Source organism: Trichechus manatus, unplaced genomic scaffold (assembly GCF_000243295.1).
Source record: "Trichechus manatus latirostris isolate Lorelei unplaced genomic scaffold, TriManLat1.0 scaffold00110, whole genome shotgun sequence".
Taxonomy (NCBI): Eukaryota; Metazoa; Chordata; class Mammalia; order Sirenia; family Trichechidae; genus Trichechus; species Trichechus manatus.
This window is the reverse complement of record NW_004444046.1, coordinates 2,333,842-2,345,389: the sequence shown is the minus strand read 5'-3', so window position 1 is coordinate 2,345,389 and position 11,548 is coordinate 2,333,842. Positions and strand designations below refer to the sequence as shown.

At 39.8% G+C, this 11,548-nt stretch overlaps 1 protein-coding gene across 7 annotated transcripts in view; it reads left to right on the top strand.

Moving 5' to 3' along the window:
• Positions 1–11,548, top strand: part of GOLIM4 (golgi integral membrane protein 4) — a 116,116-nt gene that overhangs the window by 89,047 nt on the left and 15,521 nt on the right. For 4 of the 7 annotated variants that reach the window (XM_023737885.1, XM_023737886.1, XM_023737883.1 and 1 more), the window contains 5 exons: positions 3,979–4,143; positions 6,303–6,635; positions 8,268–8,566; positions 9,388–9,470; positions 11,371–11,480. In XM_023737885.1, the coding sequence (XP_023593653.1) occupies positions 3,979–4,143; positions 6,303–6,635; positions 8,268–8,566; positions 9,388–9,470; positions 11,371–11,480 (990 nt within the window). The remainder of the gene's footprint in view (positions 1–3,978; positions 4,144–6,302; positions 6,636–8,267; positions 8,567–9,387; positions 9,471–11,370; positions 11,481–11,548) is intronic. The other 3 variants (XM_023737887.1, XM_023737884.1, XM_023737882.1) reach the window with 1 other exon arrangement.

Below are 11,548 nucleotides of genomic sequence, written 5' to 3'. Positions count from 1 at the left end.
GGTTCATTGAGCTTCTTGGATGGCCAGCTTTTCATCTTTCATGATATTGAGGAAGTTTTCTGTTAGCAGTTCTTCAGTGATCCTCTCTGTGTTTTCTGTTTTCTCCCCCTGTTCTGGAACTGCAATCACTCGCATATTTTTGCTTTTGATTGTATCCCATGTAACTCTCAGGGTCTCTTCATTTTTGTTTGTTCTGTTTTCTGAGTTTTCCTCGAACAGAGTTGTATCCAAGTGTTTGTCTTCAATTCTACTGATCCTGTCTTCCACCGTTTCAGATCTGCTTCTCAGCCCTTCTGTGACACCGTCCATTTCTGAAATCTTGTTTATCTTTTGGACTTCTAGTTGTTGTCTTTGTATAATTTCTAGTTGTGAATTTATTTTGCTATTTTGTTCCTTCGTTAGTTTCCTGAATTCTTCCAATTTTTTGTTTGTATTTTCCATGAATTTGTCTATTTTTTTCTTCATTTTTGTGTGCTTTTTGCTTTCCCTCTTGGAGAATTCTGAGTATTAGAGATTTGAATTCCCTATTAGGTAGTTCTAGTGCCTTTTCTTCCACTAGAAAGTCATCTGGTGTTTTATTTTGAACGCCTGCTGGAACCATCCTGTCCTGTTTTTGTAAATGTTTTGATATTGTCTGCTGTCTTCGGGACATTCAGTAGTTATTTTTCTTGTTTACCGATTGTAGATTTGTTTGTTTCGTCCCTTTTATTTTTTTAATTTGGCTATGTCTGAGCAGGCGGGCTGTGTGTTTTTTGTTGTTTGCTTGTCTGTGGGCGCAATACTTTTCACCTTCTTCTTCAGTTGGCGGGGTGAGTCATTCAGATATGGTACGGCAGGGTAGGTCTCGCTGAAGAGGAGTTACTGGGATGGGTTGTTTGTGGCACTTACTTCAGTCTCCTGGTTGGGTCGGTAATCAGTGCAGGGCAGGTTCCAGTAGGCTGTGCCTGTGCTGCTTGGTGGTGTGATGTTAACCGCACGGTGCAGGTAGGCAGGATGTAGCAGGGAGATTGTTCTGTATGGAGGTAAGATGGATATGGGAGAGAGGAGAGAGGAACAGGAGCCACAGACATATAAACAAACAAAAAAGAATGCTAGGGGAGCTTGCCGTTGGAGTGGAGAGATGAGAGACGGTTGTTTTTACTCCTGCCGGAAGCTCCGTGAAGCTGCTTTCTCGTATCCCCTGTTTGCTGGTCTCCAATAGGAGTCCAAGATGGTGGATCCCTGCTGCGTTAGCTGATAGGGGACCTCTGCGTGAGTCTCCCCTCGCTCTCCATTCTCGGTTTTCTCACTTCATTTGGTGCTTGGCTAAATTCTTTATCTCTTCATTGGATGTTTTAGGGTTTCAGGATGGTTGTTTTCTCTGTCCTGCTTAGTTTTTTGGATCTTTGCTGTAGAGGGATGGCGTGGTGCTTCTGCCTAGAGCGCCATTTTGCTGGAAGTCCCTTATTATTTTTTTAAATTAAAAATTAAAAAGGTATTAGTTACCCGGCCCTGATCATCTCAGAGGCTGCAACATCTGTGTCTGTGGGACCTCTTTCAGGGTAGCCATTGATTTGGTCTTTCCCTACCAAACTATAACTGTGGTAATGTTTTTCATGTGTATAAGTTAAATTGACTTTAAAGGACATTATTTTATTCAAATCCTTCTTTATAAAAATGCTTGATTTTATATGAGGCTGTTCTTCATACTGTAAGATGTGGCCAAGTGTTACCAAAACAAACTGAATTGACTCCACTGTAATAGCCATAAATATTAGACTAAGGAACAATTTGAAAATCATAGAACCGTACGTAAAATAGTTCATTTAATGACCAAACCCAGCACACTGGGAGTATTACTGACAGGGTTTTATAATAGGAGTTTTTTTTTTTTTTTTTTTAGCTTAACTTATATATAGTTTTATATTTCTTTAAATTAATCTTTTTTACTCTTTTGGGAGGTGGCTACAAATTTGTCCTGCCTTTCTGTTTTTTTTTAAGTTATGCCAGAACTATGTGCCAATAGTTAATTAGAGCCCTACTCTCAGTCCCCATACTAAAACACTTTCCCCAGATCTCCTTAGAAAACAAATGTTATTTCGGCATCTATACTTCTCATGTAAAGCATCTTATGAGAATCTTTTCTGAGAAGCTGATTTTTAAATATAGTTGATGGGGAGGGAAGGGACATGAATAGAATATGAGAGTTTACAGTTTGTCAGGGGTCACCATAAGAACTTTATGCACAGAATCTTACTTAATTCTCACAACCCCATGAGTTATATAACATGGCACCCTTTTATAACTAAATAAACCGAGGCTAAAGGAAGTGAAGTAACTAGCCCAACCAGAGCTGAGCTTGAGTCTCAGGTCAGCCTGACATCAAAGTTACTCTTAACTCTTAAGCTAGTGTTTTTGAGACTTACCTGCCTCATAGTTACCTGGGTCTTTCCCCAGACCTATTGAATCATAATTTCTAGAGTGAGGGGCCAGGAACCTGAATTTGTCATGATCTTTACATGATTCTTAATGCGCACTAATATTTGAGAACCACACCATTCCTGCCTTCAAAGGCTCTCTGCGGGGAGAGAGAAGAAAGGTTTATGTATCTTCCATATGCATCTTAAAATATTAACAGCATCTCTATGTGGATGTCTTTTTTTTTTTTTTTGTTCTTTGACTTCCAAAGTTGATTTGCAAATGTTTTGATAGACTTTTGGAACGAGGACAACTGCTGGCCACATGGCGCACCTTCGTATGAATCATAACAAGGCATCACTTCTGGGCATCTTTATAGCAGACTTCTTCACTTTCTCCTGAATTAAAAAAAGGCAAAATGGTGCCTCTTCCTTAGGGATGGAAGAGTGCTGAGCCCAGGTGCATGGCTTTGGCAGCTGGAGCCCTGGTTAGATTTCAGCCTCCACTCACCCTCTTTGCTGTGCACACCGTGGGAGGCAACCCTGTCTGGGAAGCTTCGCTTGTTTAGAAAAAGATTACTGTGTTCTTAAGTATGTGCGTCTCTAAGTGTGGGTTTACACAGACAGCATTTCTTTTCTAGGAAAACAGTATACCAAACCCGTTGCTGTCCAGTCAGTTCCAGCTCAGGGACCCTATAGGACAGAGTAGAACTGCTCCATAGAGTTTCCAAGGCTATAATCTTTGTGGAAGCAGACTGCCACATCTTTTTCCCAGAGTTGCTGGTGGGTTTGAACCGCCAACCTTTTGGTTAGCAGCCAAGCGCTTTAACCACTGTGCCACCAGGGCTCCTTGAACTAAGTATATTTCCTTTTATTAAAAAACATTACACACACACATAAACACACACACACACTTATATGAGCTTATTTCAGTCCTATATCTATGTTAATGGCTTTGTCGGTTTAGAAGAAAGGACACACAGGACTGAGGACTAAAAATCCAGCTTCATTTCACTCCTATGCCACTGCTTTCCAAAACTGCAAAGTGCAGTACAGTTCTGGGCAGTAAGCACAAGGGAGCACAAGTTGGAGGAGGGGGATGGCCTGAGTGATGGAGATATATATATGTAATTTTAAACCTATGATTCTTTCCCACTGAAAAAACATTCTCATATTAGGAAAAGATATATGCGCTTGTATCATTGTGTGAGTTTTTAACAGGTTTTTTAATGCTATGAAACATTGGTTGCATAGTTGTCTTTTAATAATGATGTCTATATTAGAAAGTCATTTATAAAATTTTGACTTTTTTTAATGCAGCATGGGAAACTAACATCTGTTTTACATATTTTTCTCTGTTTCCTTTAACTTTAATTCCAATTTGCATGTGCTCAAAAATGGTTAAGCATGTCAGAGTAAGAAGAGCTAATGCATGGGAACAATCTGCATATTCCTCTTAACTGGTATTTAGGTACAATATTTTTGTTTAGTGTTCCAGTAAGCCCAAATACTTATCTATGAATGACATCTTTTTTCTCTTCAAATTGTGCAATTTGCATCCAAATATGCAATTTATATGCAGACTCAAGTTGCAGAATATAAACAACTGAAAGACACTCTGAATAGGATTCCAAGCTTTCGAAAACCTGAACGAGCACAGGAGCAAACTGTTCCCCCAGCAGCAGCACATTCTCCGCAAGGTTATAGCACAAAAGAGAAACTGACCGAAGAGCAACAGCAACAGGAGGTAAGAGGCGTGAACTGTAATCTCTGGCTAGGTCCCTGTCTCTGTCAAGCTGACATCAGGTGAACTGCTCCCAGTCTTGCCCACCCTTCCTGCAGAGCAGTGGTTCTCAAATTATGGCAGGTATTAGTGCCCCAGCAAGGATTGTTAAAACACAGATTGCTGGACTAGCCGGAGAGTTTCCAATTGAAGTGGTTTGGAGTGAGGCCTGAGAATTTGCATTTGTATGTGGCTCAGCTGGTCAGGGAGCACACTTTGAGAACCACTGATAGAGTATTTTCTGAGAAAGACTCTACTACTGGTTTTGTGTCTTTATTCATTAGGTTTATTTGTCTTAAGAGCTGCAGTGCCTGGATTTTTAAGGTTTTTTATTTGTTTGTTTTGATTTGGGCTTTTTGGTAGGGTAAGAAGGTTAAATGATCATGAGTATGTTATGTACAGTCAGCCCACTCAAGTATTAAAGTAGATAATATATTTCAACTTGGTGCAGTGCTAAGTCCATATAGAACACATCAAAGTTTATATAAAAAGGCCTTTATAAAACTACAGTAGGTATGAGTGCTAGTCTCATAATCCACTTTTTTGTATTCTTGTTCTTCGTGTAAATCAAGTCTTGCTTAAGTATATCTCATAAGTGGGACATTTAAAATAGTGTCACCTTTATTAACTCTTACAAAGTTATTTTTGCAGTCACTTGTATAAGAAAAGTGGGAAGTATGATTATCTTTCCCCTTGACAGAGTTGGTTTTAACAATAAATATTTGAGAAGACCTGCCCTTGAGTTGCCATCTTATGGAAATAATTAAGTTTATGTTCAGGGGACTTCATCTATGAGTGTCCTCAGTCTGTGGGAGCATGCCTTCACAGACACGGTCAGTGTTTCATGGACTCTTGTTCTTTTTCTGGGTCTTCTGTTACTACTAACTTAAGAAAACATGACCGGATTCCTAGCCTGTGAATTGGTTCTATTCTCCGCCCTGATTTGACTCCCAGTTACTGGATTAATCTTTTAATGACTCAGAGCTTCCATTTTTCCATCTGGGAGGTGGAGATGGTAGTTATCTGCTGTAACCTTCCTCACAAGGATGTTGTGAAGATAAATGGCAGCTGTTTGAAAGCACTCAGAGCCCTTTAGAGAACTAAGATTTCGTCTAAAGCCAGGACAGTGTTATGTCATACTTGCCAGGTATGGCAAGGATGTTGCTATAGTGTGTAGCTCCAAAAGTTGTCCTCAGATGTCTAAGAAAGGATTTTTTTTTCAGTTTATTATTTACACAATCCAGTTCCTCCAGTTTGACAACTATATTTCTGCTAATTTAATACTAGAAGCTTCACATTTATTTCAGTTATAGGAGAGCAATCTGATGAAAGAAGCTATTTTTCTGATAAAGAAGGTTAAGAGGGAAAGGGGTGACATATTTTCCTACTGATGCTATATCGTCTCTTTTTCTCCCCCTCTTTTTAAGTAATGAAGATCATATAGAGATCTTTGAAACTTGTAGGGAAAACTGATTTCAGTCAACCAATTTTAGGTCTTAAAAAAGACCTTTCTTTTTTGTGTTCAGAGATTTCTGTATTAACAATACAAAATATTTATAAAAGGCTCCCTCTGATTTGTGAAGAAATGTTTTATTGTAGCTTGCCTAATGGACATTATTTTTAAGTAACATGGATGTTTATGTATGATGATACTCTTTTTTATTAGCAAGCCGAGCTAATAAAAAATAATGCCAACTTGCCCTCTTATTCTTTTCAGTAATTATTGAAAACAAAATTTATAGTGAGGAAAATTACATAATTATTTGATCTCTTAAAGTTTGAGGGTTTTTCCCCTTTTCATTCTAACGGAAAACAGGAGTTAGATTACTTTTGCGGGAAGGGTTACTTCTGAGACATAATCATTTACAGCTTTTACATTGCATGTTACTTAACTGTATTCTTTTGAGATGAAATTTTGTTTATATTATCTCTGTTTTGTAGGTGAGGTTATGCAATGAGAAGAGTTAAATGACTCCATTGCAGCTGTATTTTTAAGTCAGGGCTATGCATTTCTAGACTTCAGTAGTTTGCTTGTCTTGTAGACCCATAGACACTGTGACAAAGAAATTATGTCACTACTTTTGAATAGAGGAGTGTCATTTCCAGTAATGTTCTTGGCCTAGGTGTCTCGAAATATTGATGAGGGGCAGAAGCATGAAGCAGTTCCTGGAAGAACAGAAGACACGCAGCCTTATCCTCCTACACAGAAGGGGCCAGAAATTCAGGCTCCAGCAGAGCTGAACCAACAAGAAGCAGAACCCAGAGAACCTGAGGAGCGTCAAGTGGAGGAGGAGCATAGAAAGGCGCTTGAAGAAGAGGAAATGGAGCAGGTCGGGCAGGCGGAACATCTGGAGGAGGAACACGATCCATCGCCGGAGGAGCAGGATCAGGAGTGGAAGGAACAGCAGGAACAAAAAGAAGAAGCCAACCGTCTAGAAGGGCATGCTCATGCTGAGGTACAAGGTCCTCCACTTCAAATCTGCTGGACTTGTGCTTTGCTGGTTGGGATAGGGGATGTGGCTTAATTTTCAAATATTAAAGGGAAAAAAAACCCATCTATGACAATCTCTAAAATAAAAATTTGAGTTATTTCATTAAATGTCAGGTACGCATACTTAAGTTTTCTATTATAATGTTATTAACATAACTATGGAAAAATTAGAACGCAGCACTTACATAAGTTGATGGAGGAAAAGAGAAAGAGGTGTTAGTGTATGTATAGCTTCTTCTCTTGGTCAGTAGTGCATAGTAAGGGAGAGTCATCCTCACAGGCCTCTAAGTGGGTAGGAGAATAGGTGAGCACCTGGTTGGGCACCTTCCCAGTATGTGCTCAAGCCTCATGGGCATCTCAAGGCCGAGAAAAGTCTCATTTTCTGTGATCAAAAGTCCTTTTCTCCCTGATCCATTTACTGTCAAATTATATATTGGCTTTTGCACGTTCACCTTCAAGGTTCTTATTCGATTATCAAAAAGCTGATCTTATTTTAGGGATACTCCACCAGGTGAGTATGTTTAACCAGTCTGCACAGGCCCTCTGTTTACTGAACAGCCCCCTCTCATGTAAGTTAGACTTGCCATTTCTTACAAAAACAGCTGTCATTATTATAAATGATACTTTAAAAGAGCTTAAAGTATTAACCGACACTGAATGCAGTTAGGTACCTTTCTTTCATTATCTCGAAACTGTTACCCAACAGTAGGTTACCTGGCTTGTACACAGATACTGATCACCTTTTACTTATAACTTTGAAGTTCTGTTTGGCCTCAAACTTTCTGAAACTTCAAGCTGCTTAGAACTTTAGGCTGGGCAGGCATGAAGGCCTCTGTAGTTGTATTTTTACATAGTTGCAAACTTAGCATGGAGAAGCCTCTCCCAGGCTGGTGTCCCTCACAGCCTTCTTCAAATGTAATTCCCCACTAGGTTTAATTCCCCTCAACTGTCTACTCTCTTTCCTTTTTTGGGAATTGTCTGTGCTGTGTTTGGGGGAGGTGGGTAGCTCAGCTGGAAAGCAAAGTTTCATTAAGAATTCCTGTACCGGATTATCCTGTAATCAGAAGATGCGCTCTATCTTCTTACTCATTCTTCATTTCTTTGAAGAAAATTGACTCCCCACTTTCCCACCCCAGTCTGGAATTTGACACTTTTTTTTTTGGTTGTACTTAGTCAGAGGTTGATATGTATACATTACTGGAGTTGATTATCATTCGTAGGTCTTTAACTTTCCATGGAAAAGCCTTAGAGCTTCAGCTCACAGATTTCCCCAATTAGTGTGAGGTTATCAAGTGTCCACTTCTATCAGAGCCTTTTGAACATAAATTTAAATAAGGTTTGAAACATTCCTTCTGTTGTGCTCCCTGTTTCATTTGAGAGGCAGCACATTGAAAATCTGCCACACGCCAGCAAATCGACGAGCTCAGTTGCAAGAAGAAGCAAGGGGCAATGTAGAGAAAGTTCGGAAATAGGAGTACTGGTGCTGGTTGACCTTGGACTTTATGCCTTCCGAGTTTTTCACGAGAAGCAAATGAATTTATGGATAACCTAGAGGAGCTGACTACTCTTGCTCAGAACCAACGCACTTTTTCCCCAGGTGTATCCTTCCGCCAAACCAGTTACCAAATTGCAATCACCATTTGAGGAGCAGTTAGAACAGCAGAGACTGGCAGCCAGGCAGGCGGAGGAGGCCCAGCGGCTGAGAGAACGGCAGGAAGCTTTGCACCAGCAGAGGCTGCAGGGACACCTGTTATGGCAGCGCCAGCAGCAGCAGCAGCAGCAGAATCAGCAGCAGCAGAATCAGCAGCAGCAGCAGCAGCTTCGGGAGAGAGAGCTGTCCCGGCAGAGGCAGGCCAAGCGTGAGGAGGGCCAGCAGCAGCGCCAGGAGCGGTTACGGTAGCTTCCCCCTCCTGATGGGCTTAGATGGCCCTCATCTCGTTTTCATAAGCAGAGTCAAAACAGCTTTGTGTGTTTGTCATCCTTGAACTTGAGGGGCTCATATTGCTCATGTAGGCAAGGTAGTACTTCTTGAGAATTAAATGCCAAATATTAATTTTAAAAATATTTTTTCTGCTTAAAAATTATAGTTTAGGTTTCAGAATATAACCTGACAGGCTTTGTGCTAACTTTATTTTGTTGTTTGGAAGATGTGTAATCTTTTTAAGGTAACCTTTGAAAGTGTATATGGAATCTTTATTGTACCCAATTGTGTATGGAGCCTTGGTGGCTCAGTGCTTAAGTGCTCAGCTGCTAACTGGAAGGTCAGAAGTTCGAATCCACCAGGCGCTCCTTAGAAACTCTATGGGGGCAGTTCTCCTCTGTCCTGTAGAGTCGCTATCAGTTGGAATTGACTCCACAGCAATGGGTAGTGGTAATATGTATTATACGTTACATATATGTATAATATGGATGCCTAGTGGCACAGTGGTTAAGAGCTATGCTGCTAACCAAAAGGTCAGCAGTTTGAATCCAGCAGCCACTCCTTGGAAACCCTGTGGGACAGTTCTACTCTGTCCTGTAGGGTCGCTATAAGTCAGAATCCACTTGACGGCAGAGGGTTTTTGGTTTGGTGTACATTTAAAAAAATTTTTTTTTCATGGCTTTTTAAAAAATGTTAAAAATATCTTGCTTATCACTACTTTAAAAATAAATGACCTATGCAGAACTGTGCCACTTAATTTGTGTCACTGAATTTCTAATGTTTGTGTCCCTTACAGGCAACAAGCTCACTATGATGCTATGGATAATGATATTGTTCAGGGAGCAGAGGACCAGGGCATCCAAGAAGAGGAAGGAGGTGGTGAGAGTTCTTAGATGATGAGTGTTTAGTAAATTTACTTGGTAATTGTCTTAGTCATCTAGTGTTGCTATAACAGAAATACCACAAGTGGACGGCTTTAACAAAGAGAAATTTATTCTCTCACAGTCTAGTAGGCTAGAAGTCCAAATTCAGGGCACCAGCTCCAGAGGAAGGCTTTCTGTCTCTGTCAGCTCTGGGAGAAGGTCCTTATAATCAATCTTCCCTTGGTCTAGGAGCTTCCCTCTGAAGGAACCTCAGGTCCAAAGGATGCGCTCTGCGCCTGGCATTGCTTTCTTGGTGATATGAGGTCTCTTTGTCTCTCTGCTCACTTCTTCCTTTTATATCTCAAAAGAGATTGGCTTAAATTGTAGATTAATCTTGTAGATTGAGTCAGTATAACTGCCGCCAGTCCCATCTCATTAGCATCATAGATAGGATTTACAACACGTAGAAAAATCACATCAGATGACAGAATGGTGGACAATCACACAATACTGGGAATCATGACTTAGCCAAGTTGACGGATATTTTTGGGGGACACAATTCAATCCATGGCAGTAATACTATACAGTGTCAACGAGCTATATGCATACTTGGGTAAGTGCAAGGCAGATTTGTGAATCATATGTCTTTAGTTGTTGCATGTTTTTCTTAATTCCCCAAACAGTACTCACTGGTAGCCAAAATTATCTAAGATAATCTGTTTCCTAAAGTTTTCCCCATAGTTTAAGTTTTGTGTATACTAAGTAATTATTTCTGGCAAATTATCGTTGGACTTTTATGGTTTAGGAAACTTCTACATTTTATCCTTACCTTGGAAGCATTTAGATCATTGTGTTAAAATGTTTCAACTTAAGTCAATAGTAACTTTGATTTATTGTGAACATCTCCTGGTAGTATGTAATTTATCAGCTGTTGCTTACTGTGGTCTTAAAACTAGAAATTAACTGTCTCTCTGGCAACACTAACACATATGCGTTCTCTTCTAAAGAGTCTAGAGGAAGATGATTACATAAACTCGCTCAATAGCTTGTTCTGATATTTTATAGCCCTTAGAGTCAAGAAATTGTTTTCCTTATATTCCCCGTGTGGCACCTTAAGCTCTTTTGTTCATTATCAGTAAGACTAGAGAATGGTTTGTTCCCTTCCTTATTTAATAAATCCCTCTGTGTTCTTGAAACTTGATAGCGAGTTACCCACGTGTTTATTTTCCGTAGGGTAGCTACTGTCTACATATTTAACCTTTCCCCTTACGTCTCACTTATTTTAAAAAGTTATTTGTTCTTCTCTATATACTCTTAAAATTCTCTTTATCTAAACATTTTTTTCCCAAAAAGAAGTAAATGCCTGCGTGAGTGTAAATGTGTGGTATCTGTCGCTTGTGGCTGTCACCATCATTTCCACATCAGAGAACACAGATGGATCGTATTTGTTTTTGAGCTGTACAGATGGGGTTGTTCTTTCGTTTCCTGAAACATGATCAGTTTCTTCTTTTGATACCTTGTTATTTCCTCTGATTTTACCAAACATTAGTTGGTAATTTTAGCAATGTCCAACTGACTGGGCTTTCTTTTATCAAAAAAAAGTTCTTATTGTTCTTGCTTTTTGCACAATAGGGGCAAAAAAAAAAAAAAATGCCATCTCTGTTATTGACTTTATTTGAGACGGTTAGAATGGTGTCACTCACCCACACTATCTCTTTAGACTCAAAGTCTGGAAAAAGGATATAGTTTTATTCAGCAAAGCTGAGACATAATGCCCTATGTTGAGTTAGTCTGGATAGGGGAGAGACTGGGTGACGTGGTCTCTAGGAAGGGGCACTGGTGGGGTTTTTTTGAGTTGGAAGGAAGATTCCTGCTCGACTCATATTGGGCTGATTTTAGTTTCTTTGCTTTTCTAGCCTATGAAAGAGACAACCAGCACCAAGGTGAAGCAGAAGAAGACACAGATAATGGACATGAACCTCGAGAACAAAGGCCTCGAGAAGATAACCCAGAATCTGAGGCAGATGTAAGTCTACTATCTTCTGATCATAACACTTGGAAACTTATGAGGCGGAAAGGAAACGTGCAAGATTG